General features: G+C 47.0%; 1 protein-coding gene across 2 annotated transcripts in view; it reads left to right on the top strand.

Moving 5' to 3' along the window:
- Positions 1–1,416: 1,416 nt before the first annotated feature.
- ppp1r9ba (protein phosphatase 1, regulatory subunit 9Ba) overlaps positions 1,417–16,249 on the top strand; it is a 46,726-nt gene continuing 31,893 nt past the window's right edge. Inside the window, exons 1-2 of one of the 2 annotated variants that reach the window (XM_064314251.1) lie at positions 1,417–1,577; positions 3,498–4,992. In XM_064314251.1, coding sequence (XP_064170321.1) covers positions 3,544–4,992 — 1,449 coding nt within the window. In that variant the 5' untranslated portion in view covers positions 1,417–1,577; positions 3,498–3,543. Of the gene's footprint in view, positions 1,578–1,617; positions 3,071–3,497; positions 4,993–16,249 lie in introns of those variants that run through there. The other variant, XM_064314252.1, reaches the window with a different exon arrangement.

Below are 16,249 nucleotides of genomic sequence, written 5' to 3'. Positions count from 1 at the left end.
AACCTGGACCTTTTACAAGACCCTTTACCTACCCGTTATAGCCATGTCTTACTTTTGATGTGTTTTGTCCTTATTTATTTATTTGTTAGATAATTTTTTTTTAATCTTCCGAATTCGTATTCATGTGACTAAAAGCATACCGATGCCAAATGGTACACAAACCAAAACAACAAACAAAACATTTCATCTCATCCTAGTATTTCGTTTAGTGGGTTCTGTATTATAAAACACAATATTACGCATTCAAGCATGCACCCCCGGGAAGAGGACTCTCAACAGACGAACTATCAACAATCTTTTTTGCTACATAGGATTCGTAAGGGCTGGAATAGCATTACGTTTCCCGTCAGTATGTAGCCTAAATAACCTTCCAAATCTTCCTAGAAAGTGTCTAGAAATAGGTCAGTTGAGCACTGCTGGGCACTGAATTAAACGATTTTACCTCTGTCCCAGTTCAATTAACACCAATGTACCATCTTAAAACATAACGAATTAATTTTTTAAGTACAGATTTCGTTGCACCCGCATAGTATTTTAGCCTATATAATAAATGGAGATTTGCCATTTTAAAGGACTTCGCCGATTTTACTCCAGAGGTCGCTGGTATTCTGACTGTTATTCCAAAGAGGTAGGTCTATTAGTTGGTAAATATACAGTAGAAGAATTACAACTATTGTGATCACTTCTGCAGCTACAGTTAGGCCTACAGTTTCCACCAAATGATCAGGAATGATACGACGAATACTTTTTGACCAATTTGTATACACGTACACAGTCTCAACTTGCGAACAACCAAATGTTTTCCGGTGACACAAAGCAATAAGTAATTTTGCAAATTAGGACAAACATTTCTTTATGTCTCCATGAACTCAACCCACCTGCTCATGCGCTCAGTATGCAGTCGTTTTGTCGTTTATGGTAACAAAAAACCTTAGTTACCGTAACGCGGATTATTAGAACCAAATAAAGAAGAAATGTAATACTGCAAATCTAATTTTAATTTAGCGTTGTTTAGCGTGTAAAATTTGATATGATAAATTTCACGTGACTTGCGGTCTCTAAAACAAAAGGGCTAATTGCTGCATAATAATTAGGTTACACTTATATTAATTTAACAAAGTCGTTTAGTCAAGGTATAAACTGATGTACGACTAGTTTAACAAATGCAGTACGAACATTATCACTCCGTATAATTAATAGGCAATTGCAGTTGTCCATACAGTTATCCTAAACTCGTATGCGTCAGTCGACAAAACATTAATTTAGACTATATTAAATTATAACAGATTGCAAGCCTATCCGCATAATACCAAACTAAAGTAGGCTACTTCATAAAGAAAAAATTGGCTTTTTGTCACAGCAAGAGTTAACGGTGACCGTGATGCCGTATGCTCGTAGTGATGCGGGTAGGAAAAAAAAGAAGCGGGGAGAGGCAGAGAGGGAAAGAGGGCAGGCGTCAGTGCTGAAAGCTCGCTGGGGAATCAAAGAACGCAAGCAAAGCGTGAACACAATGGAGCGGCTAACAGACGGACTATAACTGGAACGGCGACCTTTTTCGTTGCACACCGGAAAGCAAGGTAGTGACAGCAAGCGAAGCGCTACAATGCTGAACGGGTTTGATGTCGCTCGAGCTATATTTTGTAATTTTCGTTCTCGGCCTTCATATTGTTGCGAAAATTAGCAGTTATTATGGAGAGCATGAGATGCAAGAAGCAACGTTGCAAAGTCTGGGTATCAGCAAGCGAGACGGCTAAGGCCTTCGGTCTCCACAGGGTCCTAAAGCCTTTGTTGACAAACCAATAGCCGTATTTACCGTAGACAAGCTGCCTATGTCGTTGATAAATTATCAAATGGACGAATCACGTTAATATTATTAAGTGTGGCTGTCCTTTGTTTATTACGCTCAGTGGCTGTTGGTGAATATGTTGAGGCAACGCAACGATCGTTTTTAAACGATTAAAATAAATAAATAAATACGAAAACAAACCGTATTGTATAAAATGGGTATTGCAACAGTGTATCCACTGGGCCATTTCCCCTGTCACAACAAAGCCAATCGCTGGAAAACGCGTTTGCTCAAATTATGCGCCGGATAAGAAACTGGTTTTCTACTGTGCTTTTACTGTTAAAATATAGATAATGTAGGCTGCATGAATCCATAGCCTACTTTTATATGGTCTGACAACAGACAATGTGCACAGTAGATAGCCTACTGTATAGAACAAATGTAGGACGGAAAATGAAACTCTGTTTTTTGAACAATGGGGTATAAGCGATATTTTTTCATAATAAATTGGTTTAATCCATTGTTTCTGCCTACGGGACTGTACTAAATTATCTGTTTCGGTGCAGAGTCTAATAAGGACCATTGACCGAAATAGCATAAATAATAATGATAAATATATGGGGAATCGATAACGTTCAACGTGTATGTCGTGCTATGTGTATTATGAATAATACTGATTAAATAAATAAACATAGACGGAATGAAATTATCCATTTCCCAAACGGAGAAACCATCAGCTGTAGGTTAGACATAACGGACCGTCATCAACTGAGTAACCTACAAAAGTAGGCAACTGGAAACTTTAAAATAGTAAATTATGCCAGCGGGGTTAGTTGTGACATTTTGATATGGCATTGCAAACGCAAGCTAATATTTTAAGAATAAAAGTAGGCTATGTGAGCGTTTTAAGCTACCTGTAGCCTAATACTCGACGTCAGATCATAGCCAACGACGTGGTTTCTCTTTGCAGTTGTATATGCAAATGCAGCATTTGCCACTGTCTCAGAGGAGTATATCTACGTGTTACTAATTATATTAATGACATTTTTTAAATTCCTAAAACGGCGTAGGAAAAACGATTATTACTAAACTAATCAGCAACCATACTGCTAGCAGTGCACGTTCGGTTTCTAAACCATATAGCTAATTTAAATATCCCCAGGAGTTCCTGTCGAGAATACAATGTTGTGGGTGTTGTGAATCAGCTAGCTTTATGACCCAGTAGTGTCCTTCCTCTTTGCAGCTGCTTGTGCTGTTGCAGGAGGACCAGAAATCTGCAATAAGGTAGCTGAGAAAAATCAAGACATCAAATGATTAATGAAAAATGAATTAAACGTAACCTATCCGCCGCTTGTGTAACGTCTACTGATCACTGCTGCTCTGATTTATTATTCGCTTAACGAAATGCAACCGTCCGTGTTTTTTTAATAGTCCTACATTCGTTTTTTTCCCTGCATACGTACAGTGTGATTCTCCTCGTATATTGCTATTAGAACCGATCAGAGATGCGTCCGTTTTCTCTGCGTTCTCCCTCTTTGCCTATTGTATAACTGCGCTTGAAATTATATTCGCAAGCCTGATTTCTCTCGCTCTCTCTTTTCTCTGTCCTGTCGCCCGATTCTTTGTGCGTGTTTGTATCTGTTTCCTGCCTGCGGCTACCATCGGCGAATCTGACCGATTTACTCCGCGCCGCCGCTCCGGGGAAAAACAGGGGAGCTATGTCGTCAAAGCCCATCCTCGGCGAAGCGTGATCAACCATGATGAAGACCGAATCCCCGTCCGCAGCCAGCAACGGCGGCAGCAGCAGCACGTCGCTGAGGAGCCCCTCACCGCACAGAAACGCCTATGAGGCGGGTATCCAGGCGCTCAAGCAGGCTAAGGATGCCCTGAACAACGCTACGAACGGGGATGAAGGCAAGGACTGTAAGCCCAGGCCCCCCGGTCGGGGCCGCAGGTACGGCTCTAACGTCCACCGCATTAAGAACATGTTCATGCAGATGGGCACAGGGCCGGGGGAGGAGGAGGATCCGGCCAAGGCTAAGGACCAGGCGGTGCGCCTGTCGCTTCCCAGGGCCAGCAGCCTGAATGAGAACGTGGACCACAGCGCGCTGCTCAAACTGGGCTCCACCGTCTCCGAGCGCGTCAGCCGCTTCGACGGCAAGGGGGACGGCGGGGCACCGCGCGGCGCCTGCGGCTTCTCCAAGCTGCAGGAGACCCGCAAGATCTTCGAGCAGCGCCACCTGCAGGAGAAACAGGCGGCCACCAACCGCATCTTGCTGAAGAAGGAGCGGGCGTCGGGCTTCCAGGATGGCCGGCTGGACGTGGTGGTGCGCTTCAACGGCAGCAACGAGTCCCTGGACAGCCTGGATGCCATGGGTGCGGGGGAGGCCGTGTCGCCCACCGTCAGCCAGCTCAGCGCCGTCTTTGAGAAGGCCGACCTCCGCAACAACCTGCACCGGCCCTCCCCCGCTCGCGGAGTGGGCGTTCTCAATTCCAAAATAATCACCAAGAAGGGGCGCGTGTTCCCCCCAGTCGCCGCTAAGGATGACGGCGGGCTCCCCAAGGCCCCCGAGGGGCCGCCCCAGAGCCCCAGGACCAAAGCAGGTGCACAGAGAGAGGAGGGAGCCTCCTCTTCCACTGGCGCCCCGAGGTCAGGGGGCGGGGCCAAGCCCAAGGAGCTGAACAAGCACAGGGCGGGGTCAGAGGAAAGCAAGCAGCTGGCCCTGGACCAGGCCAAGAGGGAGTCCAAGGCCGGAGTGGGGGAGGACGCCAGCGGGAAGGACGCCCTGGAGACGGGCAGCAGGCTGGTGCAGGCTGAGATCCACGCCTCCCTGGAGAACGGCGAGACCACCAGGGCTCAGGACGAGGCCTCCGAGACAGGCTCCTCAATCCCAGAGGGCCCCGAGGCAGAGAAGGGGCAGGAGGAAGGAGGGCGGGCGGAGGGGGAGGAGCCTGAGGGGTCGCCGCAGGGCGAGGACGCAGGGGAGGAGTCCCGGAGGGACGACTACTCCGAGGCGGACCTGGTGGACATCAGTGCGTACAGCGGCATCGGGGAGGACTCCGGCGGCAGCCAGCTGGACGAGGACGAGGAGGACGAGGATGAGGCCTACGAGCCCGAGTCCAGCTGCCTGGAGGTCCCAGGCCTGCCTGCTGAAGAGGAGCCGCCGCCCAGCCGAAAGATCTGCTTCAGCACCAACCCCATCAAGGTGAGTGCGCACCTGGGCGTCCATGGCCAGGGAGGGGGGGCGAAGGGCAGGAAGGGTGCTGAGGAAAGCGAACAGCCAGTGTTCTGGCCAATAATCATGACTATTATAAGTGCATATTAGAACACAAAGAGTAAATCTTTTTCTCTTGAGATGAAAGAATAACCACTGTTACGTGCCAATTGAAGCCTGGATTATTTTATTTGTTGCTGGCAATGAAACGGCTAGCTTACCCTGGTCATGGTCTGTGGTCTTCACTGACTTGAGAAATAAACATTTGGGGGAATAAATATTACAGAGGGTGTCATTCTAGAATAGGATAGTCATTATGGAATAAGTCTTTATGGAATTTGCCATTTGTGGTACCACCACCATGCCATGAATTTTGAGTGCATTGCTGTATAAAATATATATGCAGTGGTTCAAGTGGTTGAAATCTGCTCAGGTTAGTAGGTGTTCATAATAGGACTCTCCTACAGGAAAACCGTTTCATGGTTTTATGTTCACATAATATAAATGCTCATGGATGGTACTGTAGACACTTTGGTCGTGATTTTGACCTCCTTGGCACAGCAGAATTGATTTTCGGAGGAAGTCTGTGCGTTCCAGAAGCCTCCAAGAGCTCTGATTCCAGGTATCCAATAGCAGCTCACAAAGGAGGTCTCTTATTGGTCAGTTCAGATGATCAAGCCCTTATTGGATGCCACGGCTGGTGGCCGATTTGCTACATTATTAATGTGGGCTTTTCACTGTGATATTGCAGCCAAACATGCAAAAATCAAGCAGAACCACACAGAAGCGTAGTCTTTGAAATCATGACATCAGATACACTTGTATTCCATCCAGCTAACTCACTAGGCTAGTACTGTTAACACATTAGCACTGTGTACCTGGAGAAAATAGCGTTTCCACGGCGCGAACGGTGGGCACTCTGAATCCCCCGTGCCTGAGCTTGGAGCTCGCGCTGGGGAGCGTTTTATGGAAATGGCGGGTGACGGGAGGATGCAACACATATAATTAATTATTAATGCCCACATGTGCCCACGGATGCGCTTGCTTTCAGAGTAAGCTCATGGCTCAGGTAATAAATGGCTGTGTGGCGGGAACCTCATATATCAGTGCTTCATATTCAGGTGTATTTATATCTCATAATTCCATAAACTGTGAGTAGCTCCTTTTCTGGAATTTTATCCTTCACTTTTCGCCTTTGAAAAAGACCGAACCAACACAGAATATTATTCACACACACAAACATGTGTGCGTGTCGTTACCAGCTGGCTAAGAAGTACCCTTAGAAATATAACTTTCACTGTAAAATGATCACTGATATTTTACCCTATATCAGTTGCATCCAGGTAGTCTGTGGAACAGCAAATGAGAATGGTGTGCTATTAGAATATCATGTCAGTTTCAATTTGCATTCTGGCATCCAGCCCTAGGGGTAGGACAAACAGCGTGATGACATTTAGGCCTCAAAGGGTCCTGACAGTCTTCCTTTTCCTGAATTACATTGGTGTAGTAAAGATTTGTGCATCTGTGGTTTTGGGGTCCCAGACAGGCTAACACATGACACCCATGCGAACGTGTTTGTATGGGCAGTTGAGCCGCACCAGTTTCCTTCAACAAGTCTGACCAAATTCTCTTTCTGAAACCCAAAGTCGACTGGAAAATGTGTTTTTTTTTCTTCTTCTTTTTTTTTTTGCAAGCTGATGTTGGCGACTTATTTCTGAATCTGCTTGGCTGATGTGACAGTGGCTGACAGAGCAAGCTGCCGCCAGTGTGACGATGGGCCGTTTGTTTTCCTCATCAACCTCCTGACCTCCGACCTCTGTGCCTTTGTTAATTTGATCGTTTATCTGAGACGCAGCTCTGTGTTGCTCCACAGGGAATCTGTGCTGGGTTCTGTGGTAATTACGTACGTCTCTTTTCTGCTGATTGTGTAACACAGGTCTACACTTGCCAATACGGAGGAAGTCCTCTCAAGTTGTGTTGGGGAAGCAATTAAATAACATGTAGTATTTGGTTTAAATAACATGGAGTAATTCAGATTGCTCTGAGAATTACCCACAGGAATAAAAACTGACGTCAAAAATAGAGAGCCCTCTACCAGCTGTGGACACAATCCTGTTTATTGCTCGATCAGCTCCCAAAGTGTTTTCAAGGATGAAGTCTTTAAATGGAGTCAGATAATTTGTGTGATTTCCAGGAGCTGGAAAGCAGGAAAGAGCTGGCCTCACCTTTCTACAAGCTGGTGTTTACCTGTAGGGGGCGCTATCAGGACCTTGCCTTTTTACCTTGCAGTCAGTAAGAGGGCAGTATCGGGACCCCTGGAGGCCTTGTCCTCAGGCCATTTGGGTGCGGGCGGCACTAATTACATCAGCGCAATCCCCCGGGTTCAAAAGAGCCGTTGCTTTTCTTCGAGGAAAGAATCGATGTTATTTTACTGCACCGCATTTATCAGTTTTATTCTAATACTTTAAGTGCTGGCGATTGGCATTTAAGAGAAAGGAGCACAGAGCAGCCAGTGCTCTCTCAATCGATGGGGCGCTACTCTTGTACTGTCACGGTGTACTAACCCAATTATTTCATGATGAGTTTAATTTGCTGAACAGCGGTGAGTAAGCGCACCTTGCGTTTTTAGTTATCTGTAAGCACAGCTGCTGCAATCAAAAGTGATGGGCACTACACTGACAAAAACAGCAGCAACCTGCTTAGGATTTGAACCTGGAGCTCTTCTGGCTACACGTCCCCAGCTGCTCTAGTGCGCTGCAGCCCGAAATTGAAAATCTCCTCCTGCAGGATAAACGTGTCCGGCCAGGCAGATAAACGTTGTAACCTAAGGCTAGGCCATGACCTTTGCACTTTCTAGAAACGGGGACAACCAATTAGAGCCCTAGGATACCCTGAACGGCCTGATAATGGACTCACATACACTTAAACGCATGATGGAACGCGAGCTGGGCAGACTTTGCCTGTGCCAACGTGTGGTGTTGCTAAGGGCAACAGCGCTGTGTGAGGTTAAAGACAGGAAGAGGGTGTGGTGGAATCCTGATTTAGACACTATTTTCCAGTCAAAATGCTGGCCCCTCAAACACATGCTATGCACAATGATACAGACTATACTTTTATACTGAATATTTCTGTGTGCTTTCCAAGTTAATGAATATAACAATGAACTGACTTTGTTACCCTTTATAAAATCAGCTTCTCCAGAAGCATTTCTCATCTTTGTTGCGCTGAGCGAACGTCTTTGGACTGCTTGGCCGAACGGGGGCTTTTTTTTATTTTTTAAAGAGCGTTTCATTTTTGTTAGCTTTACGTTTGGGCTGATGCTGTATGTCACGGTCGAAGGTCAGCTGAGGGTTAAATGTCACAGTCCCGTGTAAAACGCGCATGGCGGTGTTTCGCGGGTGTGTTACAGTGTAAAACGCGCATGGCGGTGTTTCGCGGGTGTGTTACAGTGTAAAACGCGCATGGCGGTGTTTCGCGGGTGTGTTACAGTGTAAAACGCGCGTGGTGGTGTTTCGCGGGTGTGTTACAGTGTAAAACGCGCGTGCGTGGTGGTGTTTCGCGGGCCTGGTCCTGGGGACTTGTCGTGATTGGCGCTTCGCTTCCCGCCAGACCGCTTGATTAACTCGAGGTGATGGAGAGACACTTGCCAAATGCCGATGCGGATTTGACGGCTCTTAGCGTTTATCTCCTGCAGGTCCCCTCATCCATTTTCCCTCCAAATGAATCTGACGTTCCGGGAATTGCACTAATGACAGCAGTGAAAGCAAATTCATTTTATGTTAGCTCGATTCATTTAGTGGTCTGTCATAACAAAAAAAGTCTAGCTGGACTCCAGAAGTGGGTCCACAGAAGTAATTGACAGCATTGCAACTGAATCATATTTCCAGTTATTTATCTTTTTTTTTTTGGTATACATTAGTGTAACTGAAATATAGTGCGGAAATATTATCTGTTCTTCAGTGGGGCTGCAGTGCCAGATAGCGTTCAATTACAGGTTCAGTTTACTTTATTGCTTCTACCTTTTGACCTGCCGCTGGTACAGTCATTCCTACAGTCCTCTCTGTAATCCTAGCGTCCATTTTCGACTCCCCGGCCAATGGCAGGGCTCGCCCTGGTGCAGATAACACGCCCCCGGGCCGCTCTGGTCTGCGCGAGAGCAGTGCTTATTCGCCTGTGTTTGTCTGACTCTGTTATTAAGTGATTTCTGGTCTGGGGTGGAGCAGGGTGGCCCCTATTATCCTATCGAAGGGAGGAAGCAGTTCAGGAAGCGACGGTGGGAAGGGTAATGAGCTCAGGGCAGGATGTACCACAGCTCCTGATAGAGAGAGAGAGAGCAAGGGGGGGGACAGGGGGAGAGAGAGATGTACCGGGAAGGCGAGAGGTACAGAGAGAGAGAGAGAGACAGGTACAGGGAGAGAGCGAGAGAAAGCGAGCGGGAGAGAGAGAGAGATGTACAGGGAAGGAGAGAGAGAGAGTTAGAGAGAGAGGGGGGTGAGAGAGGGGGAGGGGGGCAGAGAGGGATGTACAGGGAAGAAGAGAGAGAGAGTTACAGCAGGAGAGGGAGGGAGAGAGGGGGTAGAGAGAGGTACAGAGAGAGAGAGAGTGGGAGGAGGGAGAGAGAGAGGTACCGAGAGAGAGAGAGCGAGAGAAGGAGAGGGGGGGGCATGGGCGGGGATGGATGGAGCGCGTGGAAACATGTGGCGGGGGCTGTAATGTGGACATCTGGCTCACACCAGGATGGATTCCTTTGAAGGAAGGCCCTGCTGCAGCTTCAGCACAGTAGCCCTGTGCTCACAGAAGCTCTGTGCTAGGCATGCAAGGCTGTGCTCTCCTCTGAGATCTCATCTTAGTGAACTGACCTCCGACCTCCTGCTAGCCCCGCCTCCGTGCAGTGATATAGTCTATGGGGACTAGCCTCCTAAAGCAGAACACATCCATCCTGCCCTATAATATCTGCATTTAGCAAGCGGTGGAGGTGCAGAACATGATATGGGAGCCTGTATGTACAATACAAGCCACGTTTTCTTATGTTTGTACAGTAAGTACATGTGTGTTCGTACAGTAAGACATTAGGTAAGAATATTCCAAGGGTACGCTCAGTAAATTTTTGTTATGATGATGGATATACTGAAAATGCATTGGGAAATAATGGTGCACATGGGGAAAATACGTGCGCTGTGTAGGAGAGTTTATATTCTGCTTAGAAAAGAGCATGTATTTTTGACAGTGTATGGAGTCCTGAAAGCGTTTTGACTCGGAGGACAGATGTGGCATTAAAGCAAATGGCCACTGACAGCAGTAATGCAGGCTTACGAGTCGACTCAGTACGGGCATGAATGTGAAATCCAGGGTGGCGTAGTGTTGCTTTAGGGCTTGGGTGTCTGCTAGGGTTTGAGAGCGGGAGATGCAGGGATCGTTATTATGCAAGTAGATTGCGCTTTACTTGTTTGCTTTATGGGGTATTTTGTGGAAATTCAGCCAAGAGTTTGCACAGACAGAAGCAAAGGTTTTTGAGGTGGTGTTTGTGTCTGGAAAGGAATCCTGATTTGGGGTAACGTGACATAAGTTAGGTCACCCTGGTAACCTCCAGTGATGACAGGCATTGGTCATTCAACAGCTAGACATCTACTGTCCTGTAGGTTTTCACTCCAACCCTAACAAAGCACACCTCATTCAACAGCTAGAGATCTCATTAACCTGCTAATTAGTAGAATCAGTTGTGCCAGATTGAATTGGAGTGAAAACCTACAGGACGATAGATCTACAGGAACAGGGTTAAGAACCACTGATGTAGACTGAGCATAGTCCAGGGATCTCCTCTCAAAAACCATGATCTCGTCTACCATAGTCAAGCCAAAATGGTGGAAGAGGACAGCGGCGCTAAACATCGACCTCTTCCTGAGCTTGTGTGGCTTACCCTCACAGTCACCCATCCAGCATTGCCTAACCAGATTATAACCCAGCCCTCAGTTAAAAATAGAGGTTTGTGCACTTAACTTTCCTGTAATCCCTGTTTTTCCTTCTCAGCTACCTCCTGCCTCCGCCAGTGGAGTATTTTAGAACCACGCTGCCTTGATTTATGGACACTTGCTGCTGTTTGCTGCAGCATATCATGCAGCGCACTATTTGCACACCTCCATTTGCTTTGGAGAACGTAGCAGGTTTTCAGAACCGTGTGTCCAGTTTCATACGTTCATATGAATACAACCCTTAACACGAGGAAACATCTGAGCCAAAATGGATGGAAAGTGGGCACTGGCGAGTTTGCTTGAAGCAGACTGCTTTGGACGTGAGTTTGCTCAGTGACTGCTTTGGATGTGTGTTTAAAATGTAAATCAGGGAAGAGTGGTTCTGCAGTATAATCCGACCGAATAAAAGAGGAATTCATTGATCTCTGCAGCTGTAGAGTCTGTTCGATTTCCTGCAAGCATCTGCTGCCTAAATAATACTTATGACTAGAATACATTTCTCTCTAAATTAAGCAGCATTAACAAACCCCGTTTATTTAGTTAAATACATTATATGTCAACAGTCTGCAGTAATATTTATAATCCCAAAATGAAAAATACGCAAATATAGAATAAAAATACAAAATGTCATACTGCATACTATTTGTAAATATACAAGTATATTCCAGAAATAATACTGATCTTTTTTTCATGTATACTTAATCTGGATATACTTTCAATCCACAGAAGATGCTCAATGCTGTTCAATTGCTGTCAATTGCAAATATTGTTCACCCTGGAAAATCCCCACTGTGAAGTTCTTTGTGCTGACCTGATTGTGAAGACTTCACCAATGATTGACAGAGAAAGATTTATTGATTATTCCAAGCAGCACCCTGTCCTTAAAGCCTCTAATTTAAACATGAATGCATGGCTCTTTATATGAACCGGTTTCATCCACCATTTTGAAGCTCGCTGGCCTGCCCCAGGGATTAGGCCTACTGCGGAGGGACTCTGGAGGTTTAGAGCGGAACCTAACCAGCAGGGAGAGAGAGAGTATTTCAGCTCCTGCTTGCGGAATAAGGATTGGGAGATCGGTAGAACAGGAGAACACCCCTTCAAAATTCCGGCATTCCCAGTTCCTGCTGCGGTCAGTGGGGTTACATGTCATTTAAACTAGTCCTCTGTGCTGGAGGGTAAACACAGGAAATGACATCACGTGATGCGAATAGAGCGCGAGCCCCAATGAGAACGCCTGTTTCCCTCCCTGTCGGCCGTGAAAAGAGCCACAGTTTACCGGGGGACATTCCCCACAGCTGCCCCAGAGCTGCCCCAGAGCTGCCCCAGAGCTTTGCTTACAGCCGCTCCTTTTTCAGAAGCCCCTGTTGGTTCACACCGCGGGTCTTGGAACGATCCGTGCTCAGATTATTCCTCTGCTCGTTTTCACACGCCCAAATGCGAGCTTACATAAAGCCCACTTTAAATAGACACCTACCATCCAGTGTCAGCTGCTGTAATAACCCAGCACAGTGCCTGTAGGTCCTGAAAAGGCCTTGCGCTCATGTACACTTTCTTCTTTCGGTTTTTTTTTGGCAGGCATTCATGTCCCAGTTGAATCGCATACTGGAGCAGTGGTGAAAGTGCTGAGGACATTGCGACTGCAGTTTAAATTAAAATTACGAATGCAAGCACAGGCAGAGAGAATAGTATTATCAGGGCTCTACACTGCCCCCATTTTAGGAGCATTTGCTCCTGAAAACTGATGTGTGCTAACTGGAAAAATAATTTAGGAGCGCATCTACTAATTTGGGTGCATTAATGTGCGCCTAAATTTATCTACTTGGAAGCACTTGTGCTCCTTGGGGAAAAAAATGTAAGCACAGAGCCCTGCTTATTTTTGTAGTAGTGTTGTTGGCCTTTTCTGAGCGCTTGGTCAAATGTGAGCTTCTGAGTGGCGTTAAAGCTCTTGTGAGACGTCTTGTTTTCTTCCTGTCTTGCTGCGTGACACAGAGGTGGCCGAATCGCTGACTCCTCACGCTAGCAAACATTCGTCATGGCCCCCGACTGAGCCTTCTGGGCCCGGACGGCGTTTCTACTCTGCCGAGCGGGACGGCCCTCCAGGCCAGCGGGGACCGCGGGCCTAATGTTGGCGGCCCGGTGAGATTTCGCATGGCGTAATAATCCCGTCCCATTCTACCTCGGCCGTGAGGAGCGTTCCGCTACACATCGGCGGCGGCGGTTGAAGCGGGTTTGAGATTGGCGGTTGAAATGGGGTTGAGTAAAATGCGGTTGGTCGCCTTGCGTATTTGAAACCTCGTCCTTCAGGGATCGCGGTGTCGGGCAGCGTCGGTGTAGTTTTGGCGAGTTGGGTGGTTTTGAAAGGAGGATGTTTGTCAGAATGCCATTGCAAATTCACATGTAGGCAGCTTGTCTTCAGTAAAGGCTTGAGTATAACACTGAAAGTTTAGTTTGAATCTCAAAGCATTTTAGTACTCAGAAGTAAATGCAGTCGTCTAAATGATTAAATTGTTCAAATTAAATGCTAGGTCATGTATATGTATATGAACACACACACACACACACACACACACACAAGCAGATATATCTAATACATAAACTGCATAATTATCATTCATATGAGTCTGGTCAATGCAACTACACTACAACACTGTTTCACCAAGGCCCTGATCTGTGACACTTACAAAGCAAGCTCATCTCTGCCCTGCCTTCATAGCAGTCCAGAGATTTGAAAGCACAGATTAGGCTTAGTCTGCCTCAGCGTGGTGAAGACTGAGGAGAAACAGCTCCCACTAATGAGCCCCGGTGATTAATATTTGAATGAGTGGCGTCGCTAATCGCTATCGTTTCCTCAGTCTCAGAGGATAAGGATGAGCCCGTGACCCGCGGGACTGCTTTTCGCAGTTGATTGGTGGACAGTGATTCCCTGCCAACAGACACTGTGTCCTCATTGGACGCTGGTTCTCCTGCACCCTCTCTTTCTGACCTGGGCTACTGGGTAAGCCGCAGGACCTCCCGAAGTTACTCTCGAACACAAGCACACACACACAGGCACGCACGCACACACACACGCACACAAACACACACACACAGGCACGCACGCACACACACACGCACACAAGCACACACACAGGCACGCACGCACACACACACGCACACAAACACACACACACAGGCACGCAGGCACACACACACGCACACAAGCACACACACACAGGCACGCACGCACACACACACGCACACAAACACACACACACATGCACAAGCACACACACACATACACAAGCACGCATGCACACAGGCACACACACACACACACAAGCACACACACATATACACAAGCACACAGGCACACACACACACACACACACACACACATAAACTCTCATTACATTACAGTCACTTAGCAGACACTGGAGTGTGGTACAGTAGTAGAGAACATCAGCCCTACTCTCAGGATTACAAAAATGCAGCATCACCTAGAAGGCACACCCTCACACAAACAGCAGTGTGTGGAGGTACAGTCATATGTTATGCACTTATTTGACAAACTGGCATGATTTTAAACTGATAAATGAGTTTAAAATCCCCCCCATAATTTCATTTTTTCACTTCACAAATCAGACGCTTATTTTAGATTCGCTCCTTTCAAGCACTGATTGTTTCTTCCTGAGGAGCGGTTATGTGTGACGTGCGGTGACAGTGTGGGGCGTGTGGACACGTGAAGCACGCTCCAAGGTGCGGTGACCGAGTCTGAGGCTTCGTGACTCTGGACGGGGGTGGGTGGGGAGGCTGGGGGATGGGAGGCGAGGGCAACAGAGGGGCCGAAAAAATGCAGCGGCCAACTGCGGGTCCTGCTGCTTTACTGAAGAGGAGAGAGAGAGGACAAGACTGGAAAAGTGTGTTTGTGTGTGTGTGTGCATGCCATGCATGAGTGAGAGAGAGAAAGAGAGAGAGAGAGAGAGAGAGAGAGAGAGAGAGATAGAATGAGTGTTTCATATTTTTGAAATGAATCTCCCTCTGATTACATTCAGTTCTTTCTCTGATCGCACTCTTCTGCTTGTTTATGTCCTTTGGCTGGAAGCTTTATGTTTCTGCTGCTAATAAAGCTGATCTGATCAATGGAATTGATCCAAATGAACTGAGTGAAAGGGGGGAGGAGGGAGAGAGAGAGACATGGGGGGGGTGAATAAGAACAGAGTGATAGAGATATTTTTATTTTATTGCCTGGGGAAACTAATGAGCCAGGCACATACAATTAGATACTTTCATCCCTCTTTCTCTCATCCCTCCTTCTCTCTGTCTTTGTCCTTCACCCTTGTCCTGCTTTCCTGCTGTTCTCACAGTAAATCTCTCAAGCCCTCCCCATCCTGGGGTTACTGCATGCAGATCTACAAGCAGAAGAGCACTCTGTGGCTGCAGACACGACTCTGCTCATCTGTGCGTAAGAGCACTGTCGAACGGCACTAACATAATGCATAAAGACTTTACTCTGCGGTTGTAGTGCTAGCTGTGTTCAGACTGGGGCTGTTTTTATTCTGAGAGGGACGCAGATAGAGGAGAGGGATCAGCCTCTTCAGGATGTTCCTCACGCTAAGTGTCTGCTGTTGACCTTTTTACGCGAACAGTAAAAAAAAAAAAAAACGGGAACCGAGCAAAAGTACGCAAAGCCGACAGGAAGTGGCGAGAAAAGGCACAGTCTCATGCTGTTGAGCGGCAGTTGCACGACCTGTTACAATCTGCTGGGGATCTTCAGCGTAAACAGGAAGCTGTCAGATTGAGGGTTGCTGTGGAAGGACAGATATAGCTGTATAAGACTGGGCAACCCATGTGAAATGAAAACAAAGAATCGTCCGACACAATTCGGATACCTTGCTCATGTGTATGTCATGTGTGCTCAACTGTTCCCCAACTGGGATGTGAACCTGCAACCTCTGAGGTACAAGGACAGTTCACCTCCATTTTACTTTTGGTTGATACCCCAGGGTCTCACACCATTTTTCGGGGGCTGTTATGTCGGGCCTGTTCCTGTTTACATGCTGTAGTTTTTCTTGTAAATTGAATTTTATTTTCTGAGTGGAAAGAGTGGGACAGAACCCTCTAGAACACCTCTGTCTCCTGTCCTTCTCTCAGGTGATTAGATTATGGCTTCTGCCTGGAGGAAGGTTGTTTTGGGGATACGCCTTTCTGCCTACACAAGTGTCCTTTGTCCAAAAAGAATGTCACACTGGCACCATTGTTTGGCCTCTGTCCCGAAGGAGGAGGAGGAGGAGGAGGAGGAA

Source organism: Anguilla rostrata, chromosome 17 (genome assembly GCF_018555375.3).
Source record: "Anguilla rostrata isolate EN2019 chromosome 17, ASM1855537v3, whole genome shotgun sequence".
NCBI classification, from domain to species: Eukaryota; Metazoa; Chordata; class Actinopteri; order Anguilliformes; family Anguillidae; genus Anguilla; species Anguilla rostrata.
This window is presented reverse-complemented; position numbering and strand designations above follow the sequence as displayed.